The sequence below is a fragment of the Carassius auratus genome, chromosome 38 (genome assembly GCF_003368295.1).
Source record: "Carassius auratus strain Wakin chromosome 38, ASM336829v1, whole genome shotgun sequence".
NCBI classification, from domain to species: Eukaryota; Metazoa; Chordata; class Actinopteri; order Cypriniformes; family Cyprinidae; genus Carassius; species Carassius auratus.
This window is the reverse complement of record NC_039280.1, coordinates 2,691,025-2,711,900: the sequence shown is the minus strand read 5'-3', so window position 1 is coordinate 2,711,900 and position 20,876 is coordinate 2,691,025. Positions and strand designations below refer to the sequence as shown.

Here is a 20,876-nt window from a genome sequence, read left to right as displayed (position 1 = left end):
CGTTCTATCATTTATTTTATCATACATTCTGTCTAACATTGAATCGTTATTTTATTCTGATGTTCTCTTGTTTACTCTATTTATTGTTCTTTCTATTGTTCTATCTATCTATCTACCTATCTATCTATATATCTATCTATCTGTCTGTCTGTCTGACTGTCTGTCCATCTGTCCGTCTGTCCGTCCGTCCGTCCATCCATCTGTTGTTCTATCTATCTATCTACCTATCTATCTATATATCTATCTATCTGTCTGTCTGTCTGACTGTCTGTCCATCTGTCCGTCTGTCCGTCCGTCCGTCCGTCCGTCCGTCCATCCATCTGTTGTTCTATCTATCTATCTATCTATCTATCTATCTATCTATCTATCTATCTATCTATCTATCTATCTATCTATCTATCTATCTATCTATCTATCTATCTATCTGTTAATGCATCATTCTATCTATCTATCTATCTATCTATCTATCTATCTATCTATCTATCTATCTATCTATCTATCTATCTATCTATCTATCTATCTATCTATCTGTTAATGCATCATTCTATCTATCTATCTATCTATCTATCTATCTATCTATCTATCTATCTATCTATCTATCTGTTAATGCATCATTCTATCTATCTATCTATCTATCTATCTATCTATCTATCTGTCTATCTATCTATCTATCTATCTATCTATCTATCTATCTATCTATCTATCTATCTATCTATCTATCACTGTCTCTCTATCACTTTCATTCTATTGTTCTATCTGTCTGTCTGTCTGTCTGTCTGTCTATCTATCTATCACTCTGTCTCTCTATCACTCTCATTCTATTGTTCTATCTGTCTGTCTGTCTGTCTGTCTGTCTATCTATCTAACACTCTGTCTCTCTATCACTCTCATTTTATTGTTCTATCTATCTATCTATTCTGTCTGTCATGCTCTCTATCTAGCTATCTATTGATCATCTATCTACATATTGTTCTAGTTATCTTTGTCATGTTCTATCTGTCTTTCATTCGATCTAATGATCTATCTATCTAGTCTCTCTTTCTTCCTTTCCCCCCTTTTTCTCTGTCTCTCTCTGTCTGTGTGTTCCGGCTGAGAAGGGGCCCACCACACGCAAACACAAAGGGGCATTGTATTCTGGGTAAAATGTGGTAAGCAGACGCTGGTGGACGGCCCTAGCGGTTGCTGGCAGGCAGACACACTTCCTAATGCTGCCGGCACATGAGCTCTTGTTTTGGGAAAGCCCTGAGTTATGGTGGCTGTGGCGAGGGGCATTTATGAAAGCGGGACGTGGATTATTTTGGGAGCCAGTGGGGTGGAGTGTAAATTTAGCCTCTACCACAAGGTCACCCCTGGATCTCTGTCTCCCTCATTGAGACATCCGTACGACCATCTATTGTCAGGGTGGGACCACCGTGTGCCCACTCAAACTCATCTCTCACTTACTCCATCAAATTGGTTCCAACAAGTCTGAAAATACATCTCTATTCTATGCTCGGGGGTCATTTCCAGGGGCTTTGAAGTTTTCCTAGAGGATCAGACTTCCCAATGGTGATGGAGGATTACTGCGGTTCGGCTGTAAAAATAGAGCCACATAACAGAACTGTGCGCCAGCAGAATTTTGTCCACGGGGTTGTATTATTTCGAAATATGGGAGATTTCTTTTCTAAAAAACATTTCTGTCCACTAAGATGGTTTTAAATGTGGGTTACGTAATATCTTAAATATTAAATTTTTTATCCAAGCTTAATGTGGAGAGACTATAAATATTCACAAAGAATAAGCCATTCTTAAACATTTTGGCACCATGCTCAAACCATTGATGTTTGATTGGTGACTGAAGTAACTATTCATTAAGAAACCTGTTTGAAAACTGTTTTTATTTTGCATTTCCATTTGGTGGCCATAGGTGGAAATTACACACTATATATCTTATATCTTATGATATCTACATTTTATAACAGTGCCTAACTGCATTATAGTTCATTAGTTAAATCTTGGATAAAGTGCAAGTCCAAGGCTAATGTATCCCATTTGTTACTGGTTCAAGGATATTTTATAAGTGTTTTATTATAAAACTAAAATTAATTAAAGTTACATTTCTAATTTCTACATTGCTTCTATTTGATGAAACACACATTACTGGTTAATATCAGAGTTTTAAAGAAAGCCTCAAAACACACAAATTACTATTCAGATGACTTTGTGTGAATGACATCACAAACGTACGACAGTCATGGTGATTCTCATGTGTTGTGAACTCATAAATGAATGCTGCTGGTCAACCACAGTCAGAGGCAAAAAGTGTTTGGTCAACAGCATGATTTAATGAAACGCGGTACATTGTCTGACCACATATGAAAGAAATTTTTGAAAGAGCAGACTGGAAGAGTCTGAGAAAGCGACTTCTTGGCTTGGGATGGCAAATGTTTTAAATACAAGTTAATAGAGGCACATTTTGGTGGGAAATTAGCCTGCTGTTTGTTATGGCAGTGAAATATGTTGTAGCTGTTTTTTTTGCAGTAATAACAAGACTGCAACTAGACTGGTGTGGTGCATTCTTAAAGGGATATTTTCTTCTTCTTTTTTTAATTCGTTTTATTTTTATCCGTATTACTCAATAATCTTAGTACGGTACACATTTTCCACCCTCTCTTTTGCACTTGTAATTAAAGGGGTTGTTTTGCAGCTGTGCGTAAACTATGTAAACTTCCGCTGCACCTAAAATGTGATAAAGCACTCTGGGGTTTTCTTTTTTATTTTCCTGTCTTTTTATAGAGTTGAATTGCTAAAACATGCAATTACTCTAGATTAGAGATGCAATATCACAGCATCGGACATGCAGTAAGAGTGACACAGGGAGTCACTCTGTGTGAATGTGGGTGCTTGTTTTCTTGCAGGTGTTTTTGTATTTCATGTGGAAACATGATCATGTGGAAACATAAGAGTTTCAACTTGATTAATCAAAATGCTAAATCAAAGCCAAATAGATGTTAATGAGGAAGTAAAAAGAGCCAGGGAGACCTTGTAGCATATGTGCAAATTCAGACCTTACTTTTGGCTGATGTATCCTGTGTCTACCACCAGTGTTGTTTCAGAAGCTTCAGCTGATGCACATGCCTCCTCTAGGGGCCAGGAGGACGACTGTACCACCATGAAGTTAGTCCAAATCCAACTGAAAGAGGAAATGACATTGAAATTGCACATAGCTCCATAAAACAGCATTTGATTTATTTCTCAAGAGAGGTTTTTTACTCAGGCAGTTCTTGCTGCGGAGCATAATAAATCTTTGTACTTTTCTACCACAAACATTAACTCCGATCTCTCTCTGTAAAACACTTCCTGCATGCTCCATGAAAAACAGACTGTTTTGATGACACGATTCATCATGCATTTTCCATGTTATGTCACATGAAAGTTCTCCACAGCATCTGAGCATTTTTAGTACATAAACAAGTACAACAGATACGCTGAATTCATCTGTGTACAATTTTCACTCAGAAGTTCGTAGTAAATTTCACAATTAATTACAAAGAAAAAGAAAGCATCACAATTAACTGTGACATTTTGAAGTATAAAAGCCTGAAATGGTATTTTCTACAACAACAACAAAAAAGTACAAATAAATAAATAAATAATAAAAAAACAAACAAACATACAAAAAAATATATATATATATATATATATATATATATATATATATATATATATATATATATATATATATATATATATATATTTGCATATATATATTTGTGTGTGTGTGTGTTTACTGTGTATATCTGGTTTTTGGTGCTGCTAAAAGTTTCAAGCTAAGCAAAAATGCACTAAATCATATTTTTACCTTCACTTATATAATGTATGAAAAATTAAGAAGACATTGCCATCTGAACGCATCAGATATTTTATTGAGTAATGTGTTTTTATGGAGTCTTTTAAAGTTTATTCATCCTAGACAGTTCTAGTGAGCAAATATGGCTTTAATGTTGTGCTCTGTGAGAGAGGGAGCACTTCTGGATAGAAATACAAAATAATTGTTTGTTTTACATTCTCTGAAAAGATCCATATACATTGTGAATGGCGTCATCTGTAATATTTCAGTACAATAACAATTCAGATTCATCCATCAGCAAAATATGCTTTGATCTGACATGCTTTACTTTAAATATAAAACAAATTAAAGCTTAGAGTGAATCATTCACCGCAAGCTTCACTGTATTTGACAAAAGGCGGTAAACTGAGCGTCATTACAGTCAACAGTGCTGAGAGCATGTTTATATATTGTATTAATATTGTGCATTGTGCATTGATGTTATTTTTCTTCACATGAATTGGAGTATTAGCTGCATGCAACGAAAATGAAAGATGACATCACAAAGACTTCAGAGAGATGCAATGCGCTTTAGATAGGACACTGTGATGATGTCATTAGGGACACCTGATATGAGGTGGGGCTGAAATTCAAGCATGTAAACGGGAGATTTAGAGTTGACTGCAGGTCATCCGTACTGCTTTCTCAGGCAGACAAACCCGCAGCTGAAACACAAGGAGACACTGTACGGAAGGAATGCTCTCTGCGGCTTCCAGACTTGCTCCCTCTGTAATTTGTAAACGTAAAGAAATGTGCTGCCGCCCACAGAGGGGGGATGATAGCAAATCCACAGACTTATGTCAGCATTTTACGTCCCGATTTGATTTTTATCTGCGGGTATGGAGGCCTGTGTATGTGTGTTTGGGGGGTGATGACTAATGAAGTAATGTTTTACCAGTTCAGAGCGTTTTGGCACACATCTGTGGTTTCTTCAGATTCAGTACTTTTCAGATTCTGCATCAAATCTAAGTGGCTTCGTTCATGTGTGTTTGTGTGCACATGCTCTCAACGTTAACCTAAGAGACGGATGAAGTTACTTTTGACTTGCTATTGGATAAAGAGTGAATTTAGTTTGGCATGTGGACTGTTTAACATCTTTGTCACTACTTAGTGGGTGCAATGGAGTGAAAAGCCTAAAATGTGGAGTTAGGTCCAAGAGGATATGATTATTTATATATATTTCTAAATTGAACAACATAATTTACATCAAAATAATTTGCTAAATATGTTATGATTTAAGTTTTTATGATGAAACTTGTGGCAAGAAGCCTCTAGTTACTGATTTTGAGTAGATAAGAGGCAAAACTCATTTGCAACAAATGCATGATATTTTTGGAATAACTTTTATATAACCACTTCAGCAAATGGTTAACCAGTTTTGTCTGTTTATTCAACCACTTTTGGCATTTCATAACCTCTAAAGTATTTCATACGAATAGTGTTTTTCTTTTAGTACAGTAGGTGCAGTGTTAGCATACGTGTACATTAATCTCCATTGTGATTGGAGCAGTCGGTGTGAGTCCACTTTGCACATCCTTTGCAATAAATCTTTTCCTTCCTAATTATGGAAAGCAATTTGTTTCTGTTCAGGCGTACTGTATCGATCCTGTGCCAACCAAAGACTTTGGTGATGCTTTTGGCCACACTGTTTTTTTCTCCCTTCCAAGTGGAGCCTTTGGATTCTGCAAAGACAATTAACTTAATATATGTTAATAAATGTACTATTTAAAACAATTTAATTGTTAATTACACCATACTTTTCCAAAATAGAGTATATGGGGTTTTACTTGAATCGTAAGATTTAATTTTTAATACTAATCAATTTTTGATAGTTTTTAATAGCAATTGTAGTTTTTTGTAATACAGTGCATTTTTTGCAATTTCATAATTAGTCATTAAGAGAGAACATTCACAACTGAACAACTTACGGTATATAGCAAAGCTTGTTTTTTTCAGTTAAATGCGTAAGGGGATTCCCTTTTGTTGCAGTGTTCAGATAAAACATTTCCTTTTTGTCTCAAAATGCATGCTATTTTCAGGGATTCCCATACATGAATCTGACATATGTTTTAGTACTAGACAGATTAAGTTACTTCAAAATCAACATAGGCATTGCATGCATGACTTCATGTTGCTTGTGCAACACACAGTAACAAACAGGTTTAGCAAAGAGCTGTTGTGGTTTTTGTTGCTGTTTAGTGTTTTGGGAGAAACTAAAATCGAATCAAAAGGGTCTTTTTCTCCTGGAGGCATTTAACCCCATTGTACCCTTAAAGAATGATGGCATGTTGATGCTCTCTGAGTCTGTCTCTGGAATATCTTTCATGGTTTGAACTTAAGGCTGTTTTGGAGGGCTCATGCCTCTTTATATCCGCTCACATCATTTCTCAGCGCTTGATTACTCGATGTGTATTTGACGCGGGCTGTAAGCTGCGCCTCTCTCAGATCACATATCAAGGAGCGCACGTCGCCGCGCGCCTGTGACCGTAGAAACTGCGCGCGCCATCTGAACAGGACAGGCTGAGCGCGTGCGGTCACTTATTAATAATGAACAGATGCTGAAATATCACCAATATATCCATGCACAACGACCCCTGACCAGCTTGCGTTTGGGGAGGTTTCTTGGCACGTTCGCGTTCGGGATAACAATTTATGATTCAGTGTTTATCCTTCTTCTTTATTTTTCATTGACGTATATAGTTTTTGTTTATTTGTTTGTTCTGTTAGATGACTTACGTTTAAAAAGCTCTTCTAGTGGCGCCAGAGGATAATTTGCTCTGGGTGAAACGGACTTTGACAGACTGCGCCCCAAAAATACCTTTATATTTATGATCAGACATTTAGCAGACTGTTCAAATTTGTCTAGACATATCAGGCCTATACTGATATAGCGCACATGCAATATAACACATTTTAAACGGTGCTAATATTAATAAGAACAAACGCGATACAAAATGATGCAGAAATACACTTTTTTAAATTAATTCTTATTGTTTATTAGAAATTAGCTATTAATATTTGCTAGTAGCTAGTAACAGGCACACTGTAATGTAGTAATTGCATACGTGTGAATAAAGAAAATATCCCGCTATATTTTAAGCGTTTAGGCTGTGTCAACACATGTCAACATGTGCGTCTATTTCGACAAGAGTTACTCAATGCAACGGGCGGATGGAAGGCGTGAAAAGAGGAAGACACCTTCGCAATAGGTCTTTCGAGCAGATGTAACATGAAAATGATGAAACATGCTAATGATCTGGAGATGCAGGATAATGTGCATATTTTCGATCTCTTAGACCATTGGTGTGGCTGAGACTTTGACTTCCCTTCTATGTTCATAATATTTCCTCACATGGAGATTAAAATAAACAGTGGTGTAACAGCAACAAATAATATAATATAATATAGTATTATATTATATTATATAATATTATAATAACGGATTTTTGACGTTTTGAGGTTTTCGTGGAATAATAAAAGCTATTAATAATAATAATAAAAATAATATTAATTCAATAATTGTATTATTATTAATAATAATAGCAAGTATAAGTAGTAGTACTAAGTTTACATGGCTGTTTTTATTGTTTATTAATTATAATTATTAAACACATGTGTGTTTGTTTGTTTGTTTGTTTGTTTATTTTAATGTGTTGTCTTGATGTAACCAGACGCTGGTTTCAAACTGAGCTCATCTTTAGCATGCGAGCCCGCAGAATTCCGGCACAAATCCTGCCAACACGAGTTAAACCTCAAGCCCACTGCACATATATAATACTGAAACATACACTCCCTCTTTCCGTCACAGAATGAGCCAATAAAAGAACGAATGCACGCAGAATAATATGTATTTAATGGATGTAACGACTGTTAGAAATATAAATTACTATTGTAAAGGCATTCCTGTTGGATTTAACGAAATGAGACATGTTAAATTGTAACAAATTATTTTAGAAAATAACACATTTAATATAATAATAATAATGATAATAATATAATATTTACTCGATTTGTCTTGCGAATGGAAGATTTGTTTAATGTCTGACTGCATTTAGACTAAATGCTTTAGTCGTGCAGAGTGAAACTATTAAATGTAATTTAGAATTTAAAACCGTACATTTTTATATAATGTATAATTGTATGTAAATAAATAAATAAATATTTTGTGCATTTGGGGCATTTGTAGAGAGAAAAGGCTTTTCTCTGTTTACTCACTTTAACAATTTGTTTAGGATTTGTTAATCAGTCATCTAATTCATTTGTTTCTTTGTCGAGTTCTTAGCGTCAGTTTAAGTGCGTTAATGCATCATCATCAATACATTTATAAAAAAAAATTTAAACTGATGAAATCCACACATAAACATTAATTCATTCAGATAACCAGTTGTAGCTTTGGAAATCGCTATATTTCTGCCTCTCTGTTTCTTTTCATTTCTTTTCTTTCAGTCTGTCTCCCTCTCTCTGTCTTTTTCCTTCCCATTCAGTGTTAGTTTAATGCGCTTTAATTCGTTTTCCGAGGCTCCACTGAAGGTTTTTAGACGACAAATGCGCCTACTAGTGGTGACAGTGAGAGCTCAGGGTGTGTCAACCACACTAGAACTCATTAGATTCTAATTAAATACCATGTATGAGACTTATAAAATCCATTATCATAATTATTGTTCTGTTATGATGGAGCAAAACCATTAGTTATTAGAAAATTAATTTACCACAAGATGCATGGGAGATAGACTTTGATTTACCACTTTAACTTTTTTCCTGCATGTGCAAAAATACTTGTTTAAATGTTATTACTGTTTGAACGTTGCTTAGCCTAATTATTGTTATTGCTACAATTTTTTTACCTAATTTGTTTTCTAGGGATAATTGTTGCTTTTACAATTAATTTTAATTTACTGTTTCTGGATTGCTCGATGCATTATTCATTTTTACAAAAGATAAACTGGGACACAGACATGAATAACTTCAGCTAAATATATTTTAATTTTTGTCTGTGGCTTTTAAAGGTTACACCTGGCAGACTCTAAACCTTAATCCATTACGTGCCATAACATGTGAGGAGAGGATTGGAGTATGTATTGATTGTTCATTAAGTGTATGTCTGATAATAGAGGAGCTTTCAGTTTTGCATCGGCGCGTTTGATGGGCACATCAAACCCAGCCTTGTTCGCTGATTGGTCGATTAAACCCGGCCCTAGGCGCTGATTGGCGGAGCGCTCGGCGCACTCCAGGCTATAATGAGATGAGTAAATAACTCTTGTCTGCAGAGCGCAGAGCGCAGCTTTTACAGGCACGTACGTCTGACTAGCTTACCACACACATTTTTTTCTTGTTTAAACTCACTTCTACGCTCCAACATTCATTTGGAAGCAGAACATTTGACAACTAAGCCGGACTTTATTGCAGAAGTTTTTCTTAAACTGGGATTAATTTGTGTGGACTTTATTTTCAGAGACTCTGGACTGATAGAACGGAAAGTTTCGCTTTGACTAAAAGTAAAACTGCCATCCAGGAGCAGCACACACCTGCTGTACACACTCCGGAATAAATGCGTTAGTTTCATAATAGTAATAGTTTTGTATGCTTTGGAAGCATACTTGTATCAGTTTTGTGCTTTGACTCCAAATTGCTTTCATCGTGCAGAACGAGAGCGTGTGCGCGCGTATGTGTGTGCTTGCGGTTTCTTGGTTTGTGCTGAAGTCAGTGGGAAACTCGAGCGCACTTGAACGCTTCTGCGTCCTGCACCGAGACGCAAAGTAAACGGTCACGGAGGAGTTTTCCGGGGCCACTATCACGGACTTTCTGTAGGCTACTTACCCCATTTGGGTGCCTGAGCTCTTCAAGGGGGTCTCATTTGTAATCTGTTGTGATGCATATTCCCGTAGACCCGAGCACGAGCAGACGGTTCACGCCGCCCTCCGCCTCGTTCCCGTGCGCTAAAGTGACCGAGAGCCCGAGCATGAACGCGCCGGGTCCGCTGCGGGCCAGCCGGCCTCTGGAGAGCCGCTCCGTGGTGGACGTGCTGGCGGATCACGCCGGAGAGCTGGTGCGCACCGACAGCCCCAACTTTCTCTGCTCGGTGCTGCCGTCACACTGGAGGTGCAACAAAACCCTGCCGGTGGCTTTCAAGGTAAGTAAAACATTCATTTCTGTAATATAACTCATCTCATAGCGTTGTCCGTTACTTCACAAGTCAGTCAGAACGCGGCAAACAAACAGAGGTCGCGCTCTCCTGAAGAGATAACCATAGCAACAGTAGGCTGCGCGAGCCTTTTCCGTTAGAATCCTAAATAAATGTTACAAACAAACGGTAAGTGCTGTCATAATTGATGCTTTTCGCATGTTTATATATCATAAGATCATAAAAATATATGTGTTTTACACAGGTAAATCTTTTTTGCTCACCACAGTTTTAAAATCCTTTAAAAAAGAACACTCAGATAAAAGTCAACGAATAATTTAAACACTAGCATTTTTTTATTTTTAAAAATATCGTAACATACTTCTGCTATACTAATAATATAGAAGAAGATATAGAAGATAAAAGCAAAATATTGATAACGTCAGGGACAATTCGACAAGACAGGTCCTTGAATTCTGTTATTATATTATATTATATTATATTATATTATATTATATTATATTATATTATATTATATTGTATTATATTGTAATTGTATTATTATTATTATTATCATTATAGGTCTATTATTATTATTTAATTGGAAAAGAGCTGTTGTAATAATAACCCCGACAACGATATCCCTGTTATAATGTTTGTCTGCGAAAAAATACTGTTAGGCTATATGCAATTATTTTAGTTATATCTAAATTGTATTTATTTTTATATTTAGCATATATACACATCACAACCGTGCACTTGCAGCAAACGCAAGCTAATTTAAACAAGATTGCAAAAATTTGGGTTTAAATTGGTTAGGAAATGATGCTTTACTCGCGGAGCTAATCATAAATAATTTATGTGCATATAAATAGAACAATATTAACAATAATCGTCAGTATATCTGTACGAGCAAGCTTATATTGTAATAATTGTTGCGGGGGGTTGCAACCTGGGTTTGTTTGGTTTGGAGTTTGTGTGTTGTTGATTGGGTTTGTTGGGTTGATCTGTGTGTTTATCAGGTGGTGGCTCTCGGTGACGTTCCTGACGGGACTCTGGTCACGGTGATGGCGGGAAATGATGAGAATTATTCCGCGGAGCTGAGGAACGCGTCCGCCGTCATGAAGAACCAAGTGGCGCGATTCAACGACCTGCGTTTTGTGGGCAGGAGCGGCAGAGGTGCCACATCTATCTGTTTTTCTGTCTGTCTGTCTGTCTGTGGTCAGATGCATGTATCAGCTGGAAATGCAATAAAATATCTATACTTTATTATGATTTAAAAAAAAATTGAATTGAATTGAATTGCACAGTGGACACTAGGGGGAAAATGGGCACATATTACAGCATGCTTCAATTACTTGTCCCAGAGAAATCATTTCCACACAGCAGATTTTTTTCTTAAAAGATTTGAGGTTTAAAAAAAACCATCTTGTTTACACACCTAAAAACACCCTGCCTCTTACATAGCTCACATTCTTTCACAAGCTTTTCCTTCTCGTCTTTTTCCTTTTGGCCTAGCTCCTCGCACTCACATTTTTCCTGTAAATGTTACACTTTAAATAGTTGCAGACGGATGAGTGGAAAGCGCTGCAGTGTGCGAATTAAAAGTACCTTTCATTTCTGCAGTCAATTACCCCACCCTCATAGCCCTCATACAAGCCACGGCTTTTTCCCCCTCAAAGCGCAGCTTCATTGCTTTTAGAGATCACACACACACACCCATGCACGCACTCACACACATGCACACAGACACAGCGGAGTCCCGGGAACAATCTGGAACACATTGTCTGACTAATCCACATCATAAACGCATTTAAAAGTGCATCAAAGCAGTAGTGCTGTCTCTTTTCAGAGGAAACTCATTCAATTCTCCCAGCTGTATGTGACCCACCTCACTGGGATTGTGCATTGAATCTTTACTTGATGTAGCCTGAAGGAGTTTCTGTTTTACCTGACTTCAACTTCATGTAATGTAGTAATTTTTCACAGCTGAAAAAATGTAAAAGAAAAAAGGTCCAAAGCTGTCAGTTGAGCTGAGGCCTAAGGTACAAAAGCTAAAAAGTACAATTTTGCACCCTATTTACCCCTAAATGGTATATCGTATTACTTTTAAGGTACATATTAGTGCTTTAAAACTTACTTCAAGGTGTGCACATTATTGTACCTTTTTTTCTGAGCATTTACATGAAAGTCCCGTACACTGCTTTACAGACTGAATTTAGAAAATATCAAATATGCAAATATTACGTGAAGATTATTTTGTCATAAGCATGTTGCTTAAATACTGGCTGCACAATGTTTGTTATTGTTTCAAAGCACAAATTCTTTATGTTTTTGACTCCGAAAATCGATTGCAAAGTTTTTCAATACAAACGTTATTATCAGCATAATATTTTCAGACAAAAGTTGAATTGCAAAAATTTTATTTTAAAATACCCTCATTTTGTTTTATTGTCAACAGCATTCAAGCTACATGCAAGCTACATGAATGAAACTTTATTATCATGTTATCCAGCATGATTTTAGAATGCTTATGTTTGTATTTCTGGTATATATATATATATTTTTTTTGTGAATCATGCAATAACTTTTCAAACCAGCAAGTGACATTTATCCCCTGTCTTCTTGTCGTCCTCAGGAAAGAGCTTCACTTTGACCATCACTGTGTTCACTGGACCACCCCAGGTCGCCACATACCACCGCGCTATTAAAGTCACCGTGGACGGACCTCGAGAACCAAGACGTGAGTACCCTGAATCCCCCGAATGACTCTCAAAAAGAGCGTTGACCAAGGTTTCCAACAGCACAGACAATAAAAACATTATCTTGCACTGGTATCCACCTCTTTGCATGACATTGTACTGCATGAACTCAAATGGTTTGTTTTATATAGAGTACTTTATCAGGAGCTGAGTGTTTCTTTGTGCATGAAACCAGCGTAGAATATAACAGAAAGAGGCGCTGTCTGTTTTATTGATTTATCGTCTGTGTATAATTTCATGCAAGGCTGCAAATCACAACTCTGGGAGAAAAGCATTTCTTTTGCGGTGTTTGATAGCGAGGGAAAGTATTTGAGGAGGTGATACGAGATGAGATAGTCTCTCCTTTGTGTCTGCTTTATACCGTGTTATTTACTGCAGTAAAAACCAGGCTGAGCAGTCTTTAGAACATGTGCCAAGTAAAACAGGTTAGTTAATCTGTTGGTTCCTGGAGTTTTTCTTGCTGTATTAGAGCTAGGAGTTTGATCATTGCACGAGTGTACGTAATGGTTTTGATATTATACTATGTTGGGTTTGGAGTATTTGTATGGTGCGATGAGTATTTGAACTATTTTCGGAGCACCGATGGCTTTTATAATCCTATGAGTCATTCAAAGATGATACCGGGGGACGGGGAGTAGAGCCACTGTGTGTGTGTGTGTTCCCAAATAGTACAGTGTATTTTTGTGAGTAAGTGTTGGTTTCGATGTCTCCTTGTATGCTCGGGTTTGGGTGTACATACCTCCACATCAGCGTGTGTTAATATTAAACAGCGAACAGTCCTTCGTGGTCTAGATGGTTGGCAACCTCAGATGTCAGTTGTGGTGTGTTATTAAGCCGTTTCGGGCACAGAGAGCGAGGGTGCGTCTCTGAGCCGCAAACACAGAGGGCTCAATGAGAGTGGCCACTCTTTCTGACCAGCGGGGTCAGCAGTGCCTGACCGCATTAGAGCCGCTGAATTAACACAGCACTGAACGCCTGCTAGGGGTGCAGATCCATAACGCTAATGCAGCCCGAGACCACAACAAGAGGAGACCAGAGAGAGAGAGAGAGAGAGAGAGAGAGAGAGAGAGATAAGAGTATGTCAGTGCCGCTGTTTACAGAGATGTTGTTGTATTAACCCCAAAAATACTTTGGAAACTGTTATGAATTTATGACTCTCATTGCACTAGATTTTAAGTCAAGCACAGGTGGGCAGTTTTGTTTGGTTTGAAATGATAAGTAAATAGATCTAGTGTATCTGTAAAGACAGTTTAGGAAGGCGATGTTGAGTGAACCTCATAAAGTCTGTCAAGAATATGCCCAGCTCATATTTCCAAAAAAAAAAAAAAAGTTATAAGAAATTATATTTAGCTTAAACAAAAAGCCTTTTTTTTGGAACAATATTTATTTATTTATTTATATGACAGTGTAGCACACCCCACTGCCAGATTTATTGCAATATATATTGGTCTTATTATATGTAGATTAAGTTATAATTGATATAAGTTAATTTAATATATATATATATATATATATATATATATATATATATATATATATATATATATATATATATATATATATATCTACAATGTAAAGCAATCTAGCACTTGTTTTGATATTTAATAAATTGCAATGACATGTTGTAGTAATAAAAACTATATGCAAAAATCCCTTTTTGGTTCAATCCGGCACTATGTTTACCTTTTTGGTTATGTCTGTAATTCTAGATTTCCTCATGCATGTCATTTTTCATCATATTGGCTGCCTGACGCTTGGGCTGTAATGACTCTTTAGAGCTGTTTCCTGTAGAGCGGGTCACACTGGCGTACCTGTAGCCTACGCTCACTCAGCTTGCGCTAATGAACAGGTGTTTCAGACGCGATACAGTTTGAAACGATGTGTGAGCGAGCGTGGTTTCAACGTGGTTATGGTGGTGCGGTTGCATTAGATTTTGAGTTTGTGGATACTTCAGGCCCACAACGAATATGAGATACAGGATATGAGTTGTTTTTACACAGTACATTCTAAATATTAAATGATAATGTGACGTGTAGAAAAAAAGGGTACACTGATCGTCCCATCATGCTGAATACTAATGTGTGTAATACTTTGAAGTACTTGAATTCACTGTGTTGTTTATTTTCAGTTTGTGTGTGAAAATGCGCTGGAGTGTGTGTGTGTGTGTGTGTGTGTGTGTATTCTGCTTTTGTCAGATATGTTGTGTTGATGGCATCTTTCATAAGAAAAACCACACCCTCTTCTCCCCCAGGCACGGGCTGACTGAGGCAGTATGTGTACTTTGATAGTGCTGCCAATACAATAATACCTCATTAATGTTTACTTGATAAACCTGATGGACGGGACCCCACACACACTCACATGTTGGGTTTTTATGTTTTATGGGGACTTTCCATAGACATAATCTTTTTTTTTTTTACATCTGTACAAACTAAATATTTGATCCCCTAACCCTCACAGAAAACTCTGCATTTCTATGTTTAAAAAATAAATTAAAATATCATAATTTATTATGATTTCGCCTCAACATTTTGTCCTCACAACATAGGGTTTACCTGGCACATATATATATATATATATATATATATATATATATATATATATATATATATATATATATATATATATATATATATATATATATATATATATATATAAATACAGCAGACCTAGAACATTTTCAGATAATATAGTCACACTTAAAAGATTATTGGAGTGCGTTTTACAGGAAAAGATAATATTGTACTCTCTACTTCACAGTTTCATGTGTAATTTAACTTGCTGTTTCTTTGTAATTATTTGTAACTTCTGAGCTAACATTGTTTCAGAGTAAATACAACACTAATTTGTGTGTGTGTGTGTGTGTGTGTGTGTGTGTGTGTGTGTGTGTGTGTCTAAATGTCATTTCCTAACAACCTGTCAAACCAAGTTGCATTAATTTTAAAGATACAATCACACTTATCAAGCAAAACATCACCAGCTGGTTTAGAAGTCATTGCAAAAAGCCTTTTAAAAGTGAAGATAGTTCTGAGAAAAGCTTATGCAGCAACTGAGCGCAGATGCCAGTTGAATTGAAATTTAACTGAGAAGAGAGGAGTCGAGATTATGGGCAGGGGTTTCGGATTCAACTGTATTTGCATTTTTGCACACAGCTCGTAGAGGGCATGTAAATCTGTTAACAATATCAATTGCTGTGTTATTCTTCCACAGATATCACTCTGTGTTTCTGTAAATAAAGGAGTGTACATGCATACATTAGTATGTGTGTGCGTCTAAAACACCTGCCAGGTGTGTCATCCATTAAATAATGCATGCCGCTCCCATAGATAGGAATACATAGTTCTGCATATTGCAGATGATATCAAAAAGACTCCTTTGGGAGAATAAAAATCTTCCATGTGTGTGTGTGTGTGTTCTGCACATTTTTAATGGCGGAATCATCACACTAATGCTATTAACAGTCATTCTGTTGTGTGTGCATCATAAGAATGCTTCTTCAAAGCAGCGCTAACGGCGAGTGGCAGCTTTCGTCACCGCTGACGCTAAATATGAATGGAGCCAATATCGGACGGCAAATGAATGGAATGCGTTTGAAAAATGAACAGACGATTCATTACAGAGCAAATGCATGCAATGCAGATTTAACCATTGGATGTGCATAGTGCTGCTGTAGCATGCATGCAATGAATCCTTTCAGATACTAGAACTCAAGCCTCAAAAAAGTGTCTTTGAGGAATAAACTTTCTTTGAGGGATAAACTCAACAAAGGGTGACAAGAGAGGAATGGAGTATCTACACCCCTGCACACGTCAAGTCACAGGCTCAACTTGTGTTTGTGAACTTCCTTGTTTATTCTTTCACCCAGGCAGACACCATTAGCAGCTTTAAAGAGTAATTTAATAAAGTAGCATAATAAAGCACCTCACAGTCCATGATAAATGTCTGAGAGGCATTGAGTAGGAGAGAGAGACAGAAAGGGGAGGGAGGAGTGTTACGGGAATATTATAGTGAATCATCTGTTTATTTTTCTGCCATTTTTAACAGTGAGGAAAATTCTGCAAATAGCCTAATTGAAGAAGCGAGATGTGCCCAGACTTCCAGTAACACACACACACACCGAGCTTGTTGGGAAAAGAAGATTTTCTCTTTGTCAGAGCATAGTGTTTCAGCATTTTAAATGGGTCATATCATGAGGAATCAATTTGTCCTTGATCTTTTGAGATGAAAGACTTCATTGTGCCATGAAAAATGTAACTTTTCAAGCTCTAAATTTTCTGCTAACATATCTTGCTTCCGCACTTCTACAGCATTCTGACGTCAGACAGACACGTTCGACCGTGACTGCTGTAGGTTAATGATGTCTGTTTGATTTTCAGAAAGTTGACCCATCCAATAATGGCAAGATGATAAAGAGGAAGTAGAATAGATACTATAATTTTTAAATATGGGAAGATCTAAAGATAAGATTGAATGTAGGAAAGTTCTACATGTGAAATTCTGAAGAATCACAGTTTTAGAAATGAGCATCTGAATTTATTTTGAATGAAATCACTGATCTGAACAGTTTAAGCAAAACATTTCAGTTCGGAGTTTCTTGCAAGAAGTAAAATGTTTCTTATTTCAAATGTGCAGAGGACATTTACATGTTTTAAAGACTCAAAGATACAGCAGGTGCATTATCATCAAGACTAAACTAAATTTTATGTGTATTTAAAATGAGAATATTATTTTAAACTTATAATTATTTTAAACTTATTATATGATTATTATAAACTTCTATATTCAATTATATAAAAATTCAAGAAATTATACAATTTATTTAATGTATATAAATTAATATATTCAAAATAATATATATATTAAATATATCTGAAAGTAGATAAAAATTAATAAAATGTATATATTTTAACATTTCTAATATATTATACAACTTTGCATAAAATATGTGTGTCCGTGTGTGTGTGTGTGTGTGTGTGTGCGTGTGTGTGTGTGTTTATATATATATATATATATATATATATATATATATATATATATATATATATATATATATATATATATATATATATATATATATATATATATAAAATAAAAATAAAAATAAAAATAAAAATAAAAATAAAAATAAATTATATATTATAAATTATAAATAATTTTATTCTAAAATGGTGTTTCTTTTAAGGTTATGGTTTCAGGATTAGATAATTCCAGAAACAGATTTAGAATAAGAAACTACAGTTAGACTATACATATAAACTTTTATATAGTCTACTCTGTGTCCTCATTTAGATGGCAAAGTAAACATTTGCGTGTCTGAACTGTAAGACTGAAACCTATTCTACATGACAGATATATCTCAGTTCTCACACTCCTGCAAGCTGCAGTTGCGTCAAATCCTGTCAAACACACAAATACGCGTAGGCGCTTGCGTTTTGAAGTCAAGGGTCTCTTCCTGCCCTTTAACACCTCTAGCAGTTCTCATCAGAACACCTCTGCCCCTTTCTCTGTCATCTCCTCCCTAATTTCCGCTACATCTTCCAGAATAATCTCAAATAAAGCCTTCAGACAGTCAGTCTCTGCTGAGAGCTGCACGTTTAAAGAGCCGGGTGAAATTCCTCATGCTGAAGCTCAGTTGCGTTTGAATTTCATTAGTTTGGCATGGGAATGAGCTCTTAAATCACGCTCTTTACACAAAGTGCGCTCTTTCTTTTGTCCTATAAACTCCAGGCGTTCGATTTCAGCACATTCCAGCTGCATACAGCCAGCAGACAGCAGGACACCTCCATCAGATGCATGCTTGCTCAGAGACACAAGGTGCGTACAAGTCAAGCTCACGTCGCATCATCTAGGTCAGAAGGGTTTCTTGGTTTGAGTTACAACTAGGTCAACCAAAACCAACCAAACACCAAACCACACGTATGCAGGTGCATGCACATATGCATACAATAGCATTGGCACTCAAAGGTTTGGGCGCCCCTACTCATTTTACACATCTTAGAATAGGAGTGAAGTCATTAAAAGGAGGAAATAACACAGCATGAGAATTATGTAGTGATTATATTAGACTAAATGTGAAACAAATGAAAACTCTTATTTCTATTTCGTCTTTAGTCACATTCATCAAACAGCTTCATATATATATATATATATATATATATATATATATATATATATATATATATATATATAGATAGATAGATAGATAGATAGATAGATAGATAGATAGATAGATAGATAGATAGATAGATAGATAGATAGATACACTACCATTAAAAGAGTTTCTTCTGCTTATCAAGGCTGCATTTATTTGATCAAAAATACAGGGGGGAATAATATTATTATGATTTAAAATAATGTTTTTCATTTTAATATACATTAAATATAATTTATTCCTGTGATCAAAGCTGAATTTTCAGCATCATTACTCCAGTCTTCAGTGTCAATATACTAAATATATTTTACATAAAAATATTTGGCTGCACAACTGTTGCCAGTTTAGATAATTCTAATAATAAATCAGCATATCGGAATGATTTGTTAAGGATCATCACTTTATACTGGAGTAATGGCTGATGGAAAATACAAACCATTATTTTATATTGTAATAAAAAAGTTTTAAGATCGCTGTTATTTTTCTTTCTGTAGTTTTGATCAAATAAATGTAACCTTGATGACCATAAGAGAAAAAAACATTACTGATCCCAAACCTTTTACCGGTAGTGTATATATAGATATATTTTACACTTTTATAAACACATATGTAATTTCTCACTGAAGTCACAAAATACCACAAACGCATGTGTGCTGTTACACCCTTTTTGTATATCATGCTCTTTTTTGCATTAGACATGAACAGGAAAAGCAAAGAGGGCGTAACAGAAAAGACCTAGAAAACACAAAGAGGTGGGTGACTGGCTCTGGCTGGTGTTTTGTCTGATGGATGTGGGCACTATTGAAGGGTCTTTCTTTACCTCACCTGCTCCAACTTGCCTTGGAGAATGAATCATGGAGTAGAGATAATAATAAAAGAGACTCTTCATTCCTTAGCAACCTGGACCATTGGAATAGTTTACGTGATTTTCACATGACTCAACTACTAATATAGTTGAATGTTTTAATTTAAAATATTTGTATTAATATGGTTCAGCGTGAATATTACTGAATTGTATTTAGACATTATATTTGGATATAGCTTTCTCAATTAGGTAAACACAGCTTCAGTTACTTAAGTGAATCATTATTTATTAGTTTTTTTTACCATTTTGGCCTATCTTGTAACGTGTTCATGTTCAGTTGAAAGGGGTTATTAATGTTAATAAAGATAACTTTTTTTATCAATATCATCAAAATAATATAATATGCACTTACACTGCAAGATCTAATGCACAGATCAGATATTTTGACACATATCCAGATTTTCTGTCCCGTCTGTCTAGATTCTCTTAAGACTGTGTTTACATCAATGCCTTGCCCAGACAAAATCAGTATGACGGGCACCTACCAAATTCTGCATTACCTGTATTACAAATTCTACATTCTGAATTACTAGTAATGTAGAAAGACTCATCTTTAGATATTGGTCTGCTACCAGAGTACTTTTGATATCTTTAACATTTTAGGTGCAAAAAAATCTAATATCTCAGTAACAGTGTACAGTTAAATAGAGGCTCTGTTTAGGATTCACACTTTACTGGCACAAACCCATTTCCTGTGATGGGCTGATGGGATTGGTCACACATTAGCCTGACATCACGACCACTTTCAGATGAAGAGAGACCGAGTTTAGGATGTTTCGAAAAGGAAGACAGGTGCAGCGATCTTAGCAGATGTAGAAACGTCTCCAGCGTTCGTTACTACGGAAGCACACTTTCATTTGAGGCCTCGGTTTCCACACCTGACGTACACAAAACTCACTCTCATCAACTGTCAGCTACAACGGTGGAGAGAAGGACAGATGGAGCGCTGCATTATTCACCATACGGAGACATTTCAAGTCATTTAAAAAACGTTTTCAGAACTGGAAACCCTAATGAACAAATTCAGACATGCCACCCAAAATCTGTATGTTTACAAGATTTGATATACTTCAAATCAGCGTTTAAAAAAATTACTCATTGAATAACCT

At 36.0% G+C, this 20,876-nt stretch overlaps 1 protein-coding gene and 1 long non-coding RNA gene across 3 annotated transcripts in view; one reads left to right on the top strand and one right to left on the bottom strand.

Moving 5' to 3' along the window:
* Positions 1-9,773, bottom strand: part of LOC113056659 (uncharacterized) — a 56,841-nt gene extending 47,068 nt beyond the window's left edge. Inside the window, exons 1-2 of the long non-coding RNA XR_003277735.1 lie at positions 9,686-9,773; positions 3,053-3,172 (exon numbers count right to left, since the gene is read on the bottom strand). This is a non-coding gene — a long non-coding RNA (uncharacterized LOC113056659). The remainder of the gene's footprint in view (positions 1-3,052; positions 3,173-9,685) is intronic.
* The window catches only part of LOC113056658 (runt-related transcription factor 3-like), a 55,705-nt gene that overhangs the window by 14,590 nt on the left and 20,239 nt on the right, over positions 1-20,876 (top strand). For both annotated transcript variants that reach the window (XM_026223452.1, XM_026223453.1), the window contains 3 exons: positions 9,754-9,998; positions 11,012-11,168; positions 12,628-12,732. In XM_026223452.1, coding sequence (XP_026079237.1) covers positions 9,754-9,998; positions 11,012-11,168; positions 12,628-12,732 — 507 coding nt within the window. The remainder of the gene's footprint in view (positions 1-9,753; positions 9,999-11,011; positions 11,169-12,627; positions 12,733-20,876) is intronic.